The sequence below is a fragment of the Manacus candei genome, unplaced genomic scaffold (assembly GCF_025592945.1).
Source record: "Manacus candei isolate 608988 ecotype Guabito, Panama unplaced genomic scaffold, ASM2559294v1 h1tg000017l, whole genome shotgun sequence".
In the NCBI taxonomy this organism is placed as follows: domain Eukaryota; kingdom Metazoa; phylum Chordata; class Aves; order Passeriformes; family Pipridae; genus Manacus; species Manacus candei.
This window is the reverse complement of record NW_026138065.1, coordinates 4,970,463-4,984,209: the sequence shown is the minus strand read 5'-3', so window position 1 is coordinate 4,984,209 and position 13,747 is coordinate 4,970,463. Positions and strand designations below refer to the sequence as shown.

Genomic DNA, 13,747 nt, shown 5'->3' with positions numbered 1-13,747 from the left:
CTAGAGTCCTTTCATTCCAGTGACTGCACTAAATAACTTTTGTCCTGGAGAAAGTTAGTATCTCCCTTCAAATTCCTGAAAAATGCATATGAACCCAGACAAACAAGCCATGCTTACATATTAATGCCTAGTTATTTAGTCCTAGACTGCTATAATAAGGATATTTTCCCAGAGGCCCGAGTGGGTTGTCAGGCTGCTCTGCCAACAGTGTAGCTGATGGTGATGTGTGCTTTTGGCTTACAGAATCATTCATGCTCTGAACTTTTTTAGGCACATGTGTTTATGCACCCTTATGCAAGGAGGATGTTCACATCTATAAAACCTTTAAATGTCTTGAGTTTTTTTCCACACTTTTTGCCAAGTTACATAAATTGTATAGCTTCACTAGCTTGGAAAAAAAAGTTAGCTATCCTCATCACAGTTGGGCTAAATGGTTTTATCACCATTTTCGGAAGGCCTTCCTTTAAGCCAGCATCACGCATCCCAGTTGAATTCAGTCAAGGTTTTATTGTTTACAAAACCAGAAAGAGGTGAATGATCTAGATATACTGTGTATTTCTTAGACCTATTAGGCAAACAAGGTTTTTAAAGCTTTCACAATTCCAGCTGTGGGACTGGCACACGAAAAGTATTATTCCATGCAACAGAAAGGGCAGAGCAACAGGATAGGGTGAGGGAGGATGGTAATTTTATTTTTCTCATTTCTAATGGGATGAGTGCTGTTCTTATCTTAAAGAATTTGCAGTGGCAACTTGCTTTATATGTTTGTGACATTTGCCTCAAACTGTTTTCATAGTGACTGGTTTTCTCTTCCCAAGCTGAGACACTGACAGTGATGTTCACATGAACATAGGAGTTTCTCTTATGTGAACCTAGATAGAATCTACTTTAAGAGGCCTTTATTTTCCTATATGGTAAAGGTAGGGTGATTTTTTTTAAACTAACAGAGTTAAACCTAGTGAAGCATTGATGCAGTAGTGAGCTACTGCATCAATGCTTTCACTAAGTGAAATCTGGTCATGCATTTCTAAATTTTGGGTAATGTCTGAGGAGCCAGCACAATACACTGAAAACACCACATCCAGAAACAAAGAAAATGCAATTGTAAAAATATGCACTAAGGAAGGATGTGGAAACTTTTCTTGCACATAAGCAGAGCAGACTAAAACACAGTTTCACTGTCCAGTTACAACTGATGAGGCATCAAAGGCAGTGTTTACCATTGCTGACAACTTCAGCATAAGTTTGTATATACATACGTATACATTGCTCTAGATGTGCGTACGTCTCTCTGTAGGTACATGCACAGTACAGTCATACATATGTTATCCTTCTGAGATATATGTAGTGCATAGAGATGTATAGGTACAATATGCATACCACATAATACAAGTTGGAATAGGTAATGAAATAAGTAACACTTATCTTAATGCTTTCCCATGTTACTCCTTCCATTTTTCATCTCTGCCAAGGTTGACTGAAACTCTCCCAAGTCATTTAAATATCCAGAAAATTAAGAAAATTAAGAAAAATTAAGAAAAAAATCCTCAAGCACAACTAGGAAGGTATCTGGAAATAACTACAATGATCTTTCTTGAGAAAAAAAAATTACAATCTATTATATTTTGCATGTACAGTACGGATTGTGAAGAGTAGTCAAAGTTCTGAATGCCAGTATGGCACATCTAATGACCCTGCCAGTTAAGACTGTGAAAAATTGTCAGTGGTACCAAATACTGTGATGGTCAATCTCAGCCAGTTGCAGTGCCACAGCGTACAACATGAAATAAACATAGTGTATAATTCTAAATATTTCTATTCATGCTGAACTTGTTTCCAACAAATAGCATGACTGGATTATCTATACTCTTGCTTTAAAAGCTGAAGTAGAAAAATGCCCAAGTATCAGACATTACAAATTAGCATTTTTCCCAATAACTGTCTGGCAGGTCCTAAAAGCAGAAGTAGAAAAGTGCAGAACTTACAAATGATCTATGCCTGATATGAGGAAGAACATCCTAACTAAATAAAGTTTTTAATTCCATGAAAATCTGAATGTCATACATGCTTTAGCTAAGCTTCCAAACAGAAGCACTTGAGTATCATGGGAGTGTAGTGCATGAGAGAGAAAAGGCAGACATCATTACGAACACCTCAGCTTCACCAGACATCTCTACATAGCCCTGGGGCTCACAAGAAGCAATCTACAAATACGTATCACTTTGACCTGCTCCCAGAAGCCACTGCAGTGGTATTTGCATGGGTACACACAGAAAAGATAAAAAGAATATATAAAATAGAAAATCACAGAAGCTGGAAGCAACTTGTGAAAAGAGACAGTAGATTTGCGGAGGTCAAAAAATATTCAGAGTTATCACAATGAATATGTACTTTTTTAAAATTTCCAAATGCATTAAAATACATGATGATTCATGAAGTGGGTGAAGTTTAAGCCAGTGGGGGCTTGGCAGAACATACTTATGGAGAGATCATCCCAGGAGTTGCAAAGAAGGTCAGGCTTGGTGAACAGCCAACTTGCAGCAAAGACCATTTTTGCCAATAAGGACCTGGAATATATGAATCCTGCTCCATCTCTTTTTCACGTTCTTATACATCTTTAGAAAAGAAGCATCAGGTCCCAACATTACAACTGGGGGAATTAGTATGGTGCCTTCTGATAGTCTAAGAGCACATAACTTTGCATAGGGGGACTGTGAAAGGAAAGAAAGCCTGGTACCGAGAGAAGCTTGTAGAGCGTATTTTAGGAAGACTCTAGGAGCCATTTGGAGGAGAATGAGGGTTTAGAATCTCAAATATAAAATTGAATAGGGATGCACAGTCAGATGGGCAAGGGGCAAGTGAAAAGCAGTTTATAAATAGGTTAGCATGACACAGCATGACCATCCCTACCATATATATGGTAGCATGATGATAACTGTGTCTTCAAAATTACTGATGCTGCTGATCAGGGGAAAAAAAAGATAAAAATTTCCTTTGACGTTCACACTCCGTAGAGGCAAACCAAGTGTACTTTGGCACCTCTATTCACTACTGAGATATACAAGGTTGATAATGAACTAAGATTTTCTAGAATATTATTGCAGAAGAAGTAAGGAAATATAATAATCAAGACAGTAAAATAAGAAAGTGAAGTTGTACATAATTGAGAAAGGTCATCAACTGTCTCAGAACATCTGTGTGGGTATCCTTATGAAACTGCCAGAATCCTTTAGGACATTTATTGTTTAGGTTACCCTGATCTGCATGTTTAGATCCTGGAAACTATTCAGGCCTTTCCTATATTTGTTTAGTTTTAGAACAATGCCACACTGATTTTCAATTTACCTTTGCAGAAAGGGTGTTATGCTGGGGTAGGAAAAAGAGCTTCATGCACCATGAGCCCTGTTCCTGGATCTTTGGATCAGATATTTCCCACTGCCTATACCAGTACAGAAGTAATAAACTTCTATCACAATTTTACATTGAGAAAGCCAAGCAAATATTTTAAAGTGTTTTGTTGTCTCTTCAGAGGCTGACAGTGATTGGGGTCTATTCTACAAAGATTTCTCCAGACTACCCAATGGCTCCTGTCTGGCTATTGCTTCTGATTTTTGGTTCCTCTTCATATGGAATCTAATCTGGTATTATTGCAATTAATGGGTACTCGTCTCTGAAAATGCACCATTCCACGTGAATAGTGTTAATGGGACCGAGCTGTTTGTCCGCCGTCAGAGTGATGCTTTCTACTGTGTTTCTGACTTAATTTTCCTCAAAACAGATGAACTATTGCATTATTTGTATTTCTTAAAAGCAATGCAGTGTCAGATTGTACCTTCTGGTCTCGCACTGTTCCTCTGCAAACTATTGTGCGTGCCTGTGTTCATAAATAATATACCCACTTGTGCATACAGCTAAAATTTTTGTGTGTGCAAGGGTTTTAAGCAAACGCAGAGACATAAAATACAAATTAACTCGATCCCCCACTGCAGTCGTAACACAGTCAAATCCTTAATATTTTATAGTGCATATTCCATTAAATAAATGACTAAATTGATCTATGCTACAATATGTGTATACATACACATTTCATGATGCCTGTAAATAACATTTTAAAGCCTGTTCACACATCAAAAGACAGGTTTTTTATTTCTCTGTTAAAACAATCCAAGGATTTAACTCTTCCTATTATGTAAACAGTGGTGACGGACGCTTTCAAGGAAGCTTAACTTCAATAAAAATAATAGTTTCCCATTGTAAAATCAATACTAATATACCATAAATCCCCCGATGAACTCTGGCTTCCTTACATGCTCTCACATTTTGTGTATTAGGGGCACAGCACTACTCTAGATATTAGAATATAATAATATGGCAATATATATAGATATAGATATATATTTAAATGTTAAAACATTTGTAAGGTCAACTTGAGTAATGAATATATTTCAAATACATGCTTCTTTCTATAAATAAAGGTCATTAATTTTCTTTGCAACACAGGTGCCTTATAAGGCTTTGGTTTTATGTGGCTACCAAACTGGTAAAACAATTCTGGTATCTTTAGTTCAAAATGCACTTGTGACTTAGGGATGAAGCTTTAACTTTTTCTGTATTTTATACTAAAACTTGCAGTAGAGTTGCAATATTATTTATGAGATTATCTTAGGGTAGACATTTTAAACAACTCATACAAAAGAAAGTATTTGTTTTAGTGACAAGAAAGCTAGGTATAGTTTATTCATTTCTCAAGCAGACCTTTATGAATCACTTTAAAAGGACACTACAGCTGAAGACTGAAGAGCAATATTTATCAACATTAAATAAAACATTTGGTGAAATATGTATAAATATTTCTTCATATGAACATAACACAAAATTAAATAGTTCAGATACACAGACACCATTTAATATATTTCCACTGTTGTCAAAATCATCTGTAAACACCATCTCACACTGAATACAAAAGCAGCTTTAACATCAGTTCTGTGTTCACAACACTGATGCCCCTTTGTAAAATAAGATATTTGTTTTGTTTTATTTTCAGCAAAATAAGAGTCTAAGCAATAAAAAAAAGTTTTGGTCAGTTCAAAGGAGAATACAAAATAATCTTTCAACATGTAACTAAATCAGATTTAGAGTAACAGTTTAAAGTACAATCCTTTCCCCAGGGGACCTCTGACTTTTATATGTGACTTTTTATGTGGTGCAGACCACATCACAAATACCAGGAATTACTGGTTATGTCTAAGCTATAAATATTAAAGCCCTTTTAAAATTGTCTTTATCAAAAATTGCCAGGTAAGAAATTGGCAATATCACATTTTTCACAACACCGAATAACCTAGCGTCAAACGGATTTAGGTGCACTTCTCCTGATGATTTTAAAACAGGTTCTGGAAAAGAAACACTTTTTAGTGAGCATCCTCCATGTGCAAATCTTTTGCATCTGAAGGTCAGCTGGGCAGACAGTGCAAGCAGGTGGACTCCACCAAGTTTTGTCAGAAAATTATAACTTGAACTTTCATTGGAAGCTGTAGAGATACTGCACATTAGATCAGAGCTGGCTCCGAGAATGGTGGTGCATCCACACGGTGCAACTCAGGACGAGGTGTTGCAGCACCCGTGTGTGCCACAACAGCAGCACAGACCCCCCAGCATAACATGGGTGTTCTGATGATGATTGTGCCTGCCTGGCTCCTGAGCAGCTCCCTCTGGGCATCAGTACTGTGCAGCCCTGATCTGGAGTTCCATCACCCTACGCCCTACAAAGATAGCTTCAAACTCTTTCCCAAATGTAGCCCTCAGTTCCTTTCACGTTTCTATCTTTTAAAGAGGTGTGATCACATTCCAGAGAGACACTATGCTCAAGATTAAGGTTTTACTGGGCATCTACCCCATTATAAAATTCTGTAGACTGTTAGGCTCACAGGCTATACTTTGGTTCTCTCTTTTTGAAATGTGGACATCATGTTTTGGTTCCATAGATAAACTTGAGTTTTGGGTGGTAAATAATGAATTATATACATATAACATGATTTTCTGACTCCTTTTTAAAATTTCAATCACATGAAATTATGATGAGTGGTCCTGTAAAACCTAGAACATTAGGTCACCTCTTTCCCAGTATGTGTGTATTTTACATGTGTGAATGTATGTTATGCATACATACACTCTCACACACACACATATATATAACATGAGCTGCACACATAGATACTTGGAAATCAGGAATCAGGGGGACAATTAACAATACACCAGAAGAGAAGTAGACAAGAAACTCTACCTGGACAACAAGAAGCAATTTTTCAACCTATAAAGTCTCTCAAATAGTTTCATAATCCTGTTTCACAAGCTTGCTACCTCTCTATGTAACTTGAATAGAAAGATGCTGGATTCCTTGGAAACAGAAGAGTTGGGCTAGCTAAATGTGCTTACCTGAGATCTCAGAGTTGATTATGATCAAAGAGCTGGGCAGATAAGTAATGGGTTTATAACTGCTATACAGCTTCTTGCAAATTTGTAGGAAAACTATATTAAATATTTCATTCCTTAGTAAAAACACTGAAGTTTGTTAGTTTTTGCTGAATGCAGACTTGATTTCTATATTAAACTGGATTTATTGAAAGGATAAATAAGTCTGGCAGCTGCTTTCATGACTTGATATTTAAATCATAGAATCAGCACCCTGGAACCACCCTCCCACCCCAACCCATCCCGTCATATTCCTTACTATCCTGTGTCCCATCCTGCCCTGTCCCGTGCCGTCCTGTCCCGTCCTATCCCATCCCATCTTGTCCCATCTCATCTCATCTCATCCCTGTTTCATTGGTTTTTTATTGTTTAAAAAATACTATTCTATGAAGCCTCCCTAGGGATCCGCTTATGAAAAATGACAGACTGCCTTTGCTGATACTGCTGTTTGCGTTGTTTTCGTTTGTCACACTGGCACAGCAGTAGCATCTTGAAGGTGTTTCTGAATGTCTTGTTACACAGTGCATAGCACATGGGGTTCACTGTGCTATTGATGTAGCAAAGCCAATACCCCAGGTGCCAGAAAGTTTTGGGGATACAGCTGCAAAAGGTGTTTGCCAGAACCATGATGTTATATGGGGTCCATGTAATGATGAAGGCAAACAAAATGGCACTGAGTGTCTGCGCTGCTTTCTTTTCTTTGATAAGTGACATTCGTTTTCGCTTTGTGATCTGACTTCTGGTCTTCAAGGCAAACTTTTTTGCCAGTGTTGCTTCCTTGAAGGACAAGGGCAAGGTTGCAGATGTCTTGGTTACTGATGAGATGCCATCAGAAGCTGCGGTTGTGTCTTCTGACTCTGGCTCAACTGGAATCTTAGAAAAGCTCTTTTGGAAATTTCCACCATCCTGAACACTTTTGGGAGGGTGCGATTTTTTTGGTTTCTTTTCCTTAGATTCTGTGTGGGATTTCTGCAGTTCATCCCCCGACTCATGCAGATCTTCCGAGGAGGGTAGTTTTGTGGAATTGAGGATAGCACTGTGACCAGGAAGCTTCAGCACGATTGAATAGATGGCTCTGGTCTCTGTAGCAATGTCTTCTTCATCAGAGGAAGCTGAATTTTCAAGGGAGGCAGCAGCATCGTTGTTGTTCCAGCTGTCACTGCTGCTATGATCTTGATCTCCCTGGTCGTTGTTGGGTTCCCAGCTCTTCATTGTGAGCCAGAAATGGCAGCGTCCATATTTCTTTCGAGTGGAACGTTTCATGCTCTGCCGTTGCAGCTCGTAGCTGCTGCAGCTGCGGGAGCTGCCGGTCTGGTGTACAAAGCGTTCTGCCTCTGCTTCACTGCCCGAAGCCTGTAGCCCTGCTAACTCTTTGGTGCGTTTCTCCGTCTCCTTGTAGATCCTCCAATACAAAATACTCATAATGGTGACTGGCAAATAAAAGGCAGCTATGGCAGTGCCAAAAGTGATGATAGGTTCACTTAGAAACTGGATGAAACATTCATCAGGAGGCACAGTCCTCTCCCCTACAAAATACTGCCAAAACAAGATGGCAGGGGCCCAAAGAACAAAAGAGACTATCCATGCTAAACCAATCATCACCCCAGCCCTTTTGGTTGTTCGTTTGGCTCTGTATGTTAGTGGCCTAGTGATGGAAAAATACCTGTCAAAACTTATAACAAGGAGATTCATGACGGAGGCATTACTGGCAACATAGTCAATGGAGAGCCAAAGATCACAGGCTAAGCTTCCCAAAGCCCAGTGGTCCATGATGATGTATGTTGTATAAAGGTTCATGGAAAGAACACCGATGATCAAATCTGCACAAGCAAGGCTCAACAAGAAGTAGTTGTTGACCGTTTTCAGTTGTTTGTTAACTTTAAATGCAACAATCACTAAGATGTTTCCTATGATGGTCACCAGGGCAAGGATCCCCGTGAGGAAAGCAATCAAAACTACTTGCCAGACAGCGTGTCCACCCAGAGGGTCTTTGCTTGTGGCATTTAGGGTCATGTTTGTTGATTCCACAGTGGAGAAGGTAAAACTCTCTGTGGTTTGAGGGAAATCATAGCTGCCAATGAGTGATGCTGCTTCCTCAAGGAGTCCTGGTCTGTGCGAATCTCTCTTCCAGAAGGAGCTCACATTTGAAAACAGAGGTGAGGCTGAACTGTTATTTTGCATGATCATTGTGGCTCTCTGACATAGTCTGCAGTGGAGAAAAACCAAACAAAAATTAAGTGAATAAGTGAAGATGGTAAATAGATAATCGTCCTCATACTCATACATAAAATCACTTCAGCACTCTGAAAGGTGTCTTTAAAAGCCAAGATGCCTGTCAGACATTCCAAGCCAAATATGTATGTGGCAGTACTCTGCTTTCTGTTGGTGTTTAATCTGAGCTCTTTGTACTAATCACATTGTGATTCCTTACATATATTCAGTCACAGAAGAACTAAAATCCCAGGGGAATTTGAACCCACAGTAGAATTAAAACGCCCTCTAACTCTAACTCTTAATTAAAACACTCCCTGACGGATTTGCCCTGAACTCAACATCTCAACAGTCCACCATCCTGGAGCTAAATTCTAAACACACGCAGCCACAAATCCTCCAAGTTCCTGTCAATGCTGGTCCCCAGTGCTATCCCTGGCACTAGCAAAAGACAGACCCAACCTCTACTAGTTTCAGCTATAGCTAGTTACAAACAAAATTATTGTTCTACCTTATCTTAAACTATAGAGATGCAATCCAGCATGACTTCACTATGTCAAGCTATTCTAACCTGTGAGGCTGCAAAGCCCTTTTCATTTTCATCTACATTTCAGCTACCTGATAAAGGTACTAAAACTTCTCATTAGCACTTTTTGCACATGACAGTATTCATTTTTCATGCACATTTTTATACTTAGACTAAGGATTTTGTACATCCAATGACTTCAAAATGTCTTTGGGGAAACATGGTGAAAGTTCCTTTGAAACTATGGTCTCTAGAGTAAGGAAAAATGTTTGGCAGATGTATGTCAAAGCAATCGCTAAACACTTTAGGAAAAGAGGAAAAAAAACATCAAAGGGATAATTAAGCCTTAATCCTTTTCCCAGAGTACTATAATAAAATGAAGACACGGTCAGAATAGGAATTTGCATTTCCCTTATTTCATTAGCTTCTATGGTCAGCTGACTAGATTCATAGTAATTAATCAATTATATCAAGAAGCAAGAATTATGATGAAAAAGTCCATCATCAACCATAAATGTTGAACAGAATATGCTGTCACTGTTTGTTTGTTTTCTAAATGTGAGTCCTTCTAGAGTCAATACATTATGGCATGAGATAATAATGAGTATCACAATACACTGGTGTTACACAAAAATATTTAGCCAAAGGAGTTTTTTGTTCTTGTTGTTGTTATTGTTTGTTTTTTTAATCAATTTCTAAATTCTCTTTTCACTTGAACTGTACTTGGTTTTGTTACCAAGCCATGACATGCTATGTGATTTTAAATGGAGCAGTTTCATTAACATATCTAATAAATAGACCGACAGTTCCTTCCCCTCACTCATGCACAGTAACACAAACCCCACACCTATTTTGAAATCTAACATAAACGAGATATTAATGTTTCTCTTTATTAATAGGAATACAAGGTTACAGTGATGATGCCTTATTTTAATCTAATTCAATCCACTTTTAATGCATTCATCATTGTATCACATAGAATATGAACATAATGTGTAAATATTGCTCTGGTAAATCACGCAGTTAAATTTTAAGTCTTTTCCTGAAAGAAAGATTGAAAACTTGGAGCAGTTCACCTTCTAAAAAGAAAAATGGTAAGATTTTTATTAACTGTAAATTAACATTGATAACTTTGATTTTCTTGAAATTTAAGGACACTGAAACTAAAATTATCTTTTATCAAAAAACTTTTGCATTCCAAGTTTTCTTTTTTTTGCAAAGTTCATAGGAAATAAATGTGCAGTTTCGCATGAAAGTTCAGGCAAAAAAAAAGACATTCTGAAAATTTGTTGAGCTGCTTCTCTGACACAATGAATGAACTTTTCTGACACAATTTCACCATGTCCTTGCCATCTATTAGAGAATCTCTGGGACAGACCATGTTTCTTTTTTTTCTTTCTCAAGATATATTACTTCTGACTATGGAGCTGCTGTAGGGCAGGCCACTATCACGTTGTTTCAAAGAATTCGAAGAAGTCAAATCTGCACTGTGTGAGAAAGAGACTCACCTAAACTACAACAATGAAACAAAAGTCTGCAGAGAATAATTTTCATAAGGGCAAGCAGAGGTTTAGATGAGGAGCATGATCTCTTGTTTTGCCTTTGTACCCCCTAAAGCTCAATTCCTTGCCTTGGCCAAAGATGACATTCATTTATACATCTTTAAAAATGGAGATCCCACATACTCAAAAACTACAGATAAAGGCCTCTGGAAACCCAGTGTTCTCCTTTGACAAAGATACTGAAGCAGTATTCAAGTTTGGCTTGCCCCTTCCAATGTGTGAACAAAACACACAGTTAACTTGTGAACAATCACTTAAGCAATTGTTGACACTGTCCTTGCCAGTTGTTTATGAGCCAAGGTGGTTACTCATAGTCAGGAAAAAACCTTTAACTCAAACAGGATTGCTGGAAATCATCCTTCTTGCAATGTTTTATTTAGGAAGCAGGCTTTTCTTTCCAGAGCTGTCAGAGAGGATGAGGTCAAAACCAGAATAGTATGAGAGAGATCTCAAATAATGATATTTGCTAAATATATGTCAGAAATGATTAATGTTATAGGGTGCAGACCTTCCTTCACTCACACTAGGGACAGAGAGCAGAGGATGCAAGCCAGAAAGCATCCGCTCTGCAGCCATAAATTTCTAAAACCTCTACAAGGTAACAGCCAACATAGTTATGTATTGGTTGAGAAGTCTGATGAGTAAATTTAGATTACTATGATATTCTGCTGCTTTTTCATAAAAAAAAAAAAAGACAAGCTGGTATTTTCTAACACACAAGAAAGGACCAGGAAGAAGATCTAGATCTAATCTATCTATCTATATCTATATCTATATCTATATCTATATCTATATCTATATCTATATCAATCTATCTCTATCTATCTCTATCTACATATCCATATCATCTATATCTATATCCATAACTATATCTAGATATACAGATATATAGATATACATATGAAGGAGATAAAACTTCCACTAGAGGGCATAGGAAAAAAAACCAATATCACTTAGAAGTGATGGTAGAAAACAGTATTACTAAGAAATAAAAATAGGTAACAGTTTGGTAGTACTTCCCATTTTCACTGCATAACACAACCACAAACTAATCTGAGTGTTAGCCTTGGAAATCCAAAACAAATACCACATAAATAATACAAATAACCTTTCAAAATTAATGTGCAAATGCCACACTATCTATCACTAAGTCCACAAAACAATTGTGAACTCTGTTTGATTGTAGACTTTGAAATGGAGTTTCAGTGTAAATTAACCAATAAATCCTTTCAGAAATGTCATGTTTCAAAAGACTCATGATGAGGAGGCCTGGCAACACTGTTATTTAGCTGCAGTCTTTGTGCTGAACAAGTGCTGAACCAAACCTTTATTTCTTAGGTCAGTTCTCTCATCCCTGGACTTCAAAGTAACTTCTCCAAGTCACAGTTTCAATGAAGACCTGAACGGTCCTTAGCAGTCCAGTAACAGAGGAAGAGGAGAAACTGAGAGCAACCCATCCATTGTCCCCTGCTGCCCAGTGCAGAGTCCTGCATCTGGAACTTTTTTAACACCTTGGGGATTAAAGGGACCCCTAAACTCCCATTGACTGGACTATTTGATAAAATGAGAGTGCTAGCAGGAGTATAGTCTTTTGTTATCCTGCCTCTTCTACAAGTTCCTGTAATTGAACTGTTTAATTCAATAAAAAATATATAAACCATATGTTCATCTACAGAGAAAAAGAATATCACTACCACCACCACTATAACAGGTCAGATCAGCATAACTGGATTTTCTTGCCTTTAGGAAGCCAAGGCAAGCTATGTTATCTGTCATTCTCCAAAGCTACCATGCAATTTCTACTTTCTATATAAGAAGTGCTACAGGGACAGAGAGTGTCCTGGGTTTGACAAGAAAACAGTGGGATCTGCAGTGCAGCCTGCCAGCACTACCCAGAAAGCCAAACTCAAAGACAGAATGATGTGTGACCAAGTGGGAAAGCAGACATACATACTTTGGTAAAACAAACAGTGCAGCACTGCCTGAGTGAGGCAAACAAACCAAACTGTGGAATGATTATAGGTTTACATGCTAGGGTAAGAGTTTACAAACCATTGGCATGATGCACTACATTACAATTTCAAGCCAGGAAGTAACAAAAGAAACTTCTTTTAGCCCAAGAATATATAATTACCTACCTAAGATTACTGCAATGGTATTCCCTGTGGTTTCCAGGTTTTTTTGTTCTTGTTTCTGTTTTTTAATAGAATCTAATGAAAGATACCGGCTGGAGAACACCAGACACAACGTACACTTCCCAGCATTATTCCGGAAAAGCACAGGCCCAGTACAGACAATGGCTATACAGACTTTCACACAGATCCATCCCAGTGTATCTCTGCTCCCTAGCCCACCAGAGGGAGTGAGATATTAGATATCCTACTAAGACCAATTGGAAAGGAAGGAGAAAGCAGCTACAGAAATAGTCACTAATTTCCATAAGTGGGTATAACTAAGAGTTAAAGCCTGAATTTTTTTGATAGTCTAATTTACTGCACATTACTGTAAATAGAAAGTAAAATAGAATAGACAGCGGTAACAGTTCTGTCACATTTTCGGTGCATTTAATTTCTCTCTGCTTACTTTATGTTTCAGTGCTTTTGTGAATACTCCACATTTTACAAAACTTTTTCTTTTCCTTAAACTCCCCTATTCACAACAGGAAGGTATGTTTTTCTTGCTGTCCTTAAAGGGCTCTAAGATGCATTTTCTGTGAAGTCAGACAGCACTCTATGGGCTTGGTTATATGTAAGCTCAAAACCAGCAAGCCTTTACAGTTCAAGAATTTCACATCTCATCTGTTACACAGACAAGAAAATTGCTTGCTTTATTTTCCCATTTTCTTTTGCATTGCTATTATATACACATTAGCCTAAACAGCAGAGAACTCCATGCAGTGATCTATAAAAGTCTTTTCTAACATAGAGAAATCAAGCATTCAGAATGCTTAATGCAGTTACCTAAACTAACACATATG

At 37.8% G+C, this 13,747-nt stretch overlaps 1 protein-coding gene across 10 annotated transcripts in view; it reads right to left on the bottom strand.

Moving 5' to 3' along the window:
- Positions 1–1,534: 1,534 nt before the first annotated feature.
- The window catches only part of CHRM3 (cholinergic receptor muscarinic 3), a 274,717-nt gene continuing 262,504 nt past the window's right edge, over positions 1,535–13,747 (bottom strand). For all 10 annotated transcript variants that reach the window (XM_051783778.1, XM_051783774.1, XM_051783776.1 and 7 more), the window contains one exon: positions 1,535–8,677. In XM_051783778.1, coding sequence (XP_051639738.1) covers positions 6,856–8,677 — 1,822 coding nt within the window. In that variant the 3' untranslated portion in view covers positions 1,535–6,855. The remainder of the gene's footprint in view (positions 8,678–13,747) is intronic.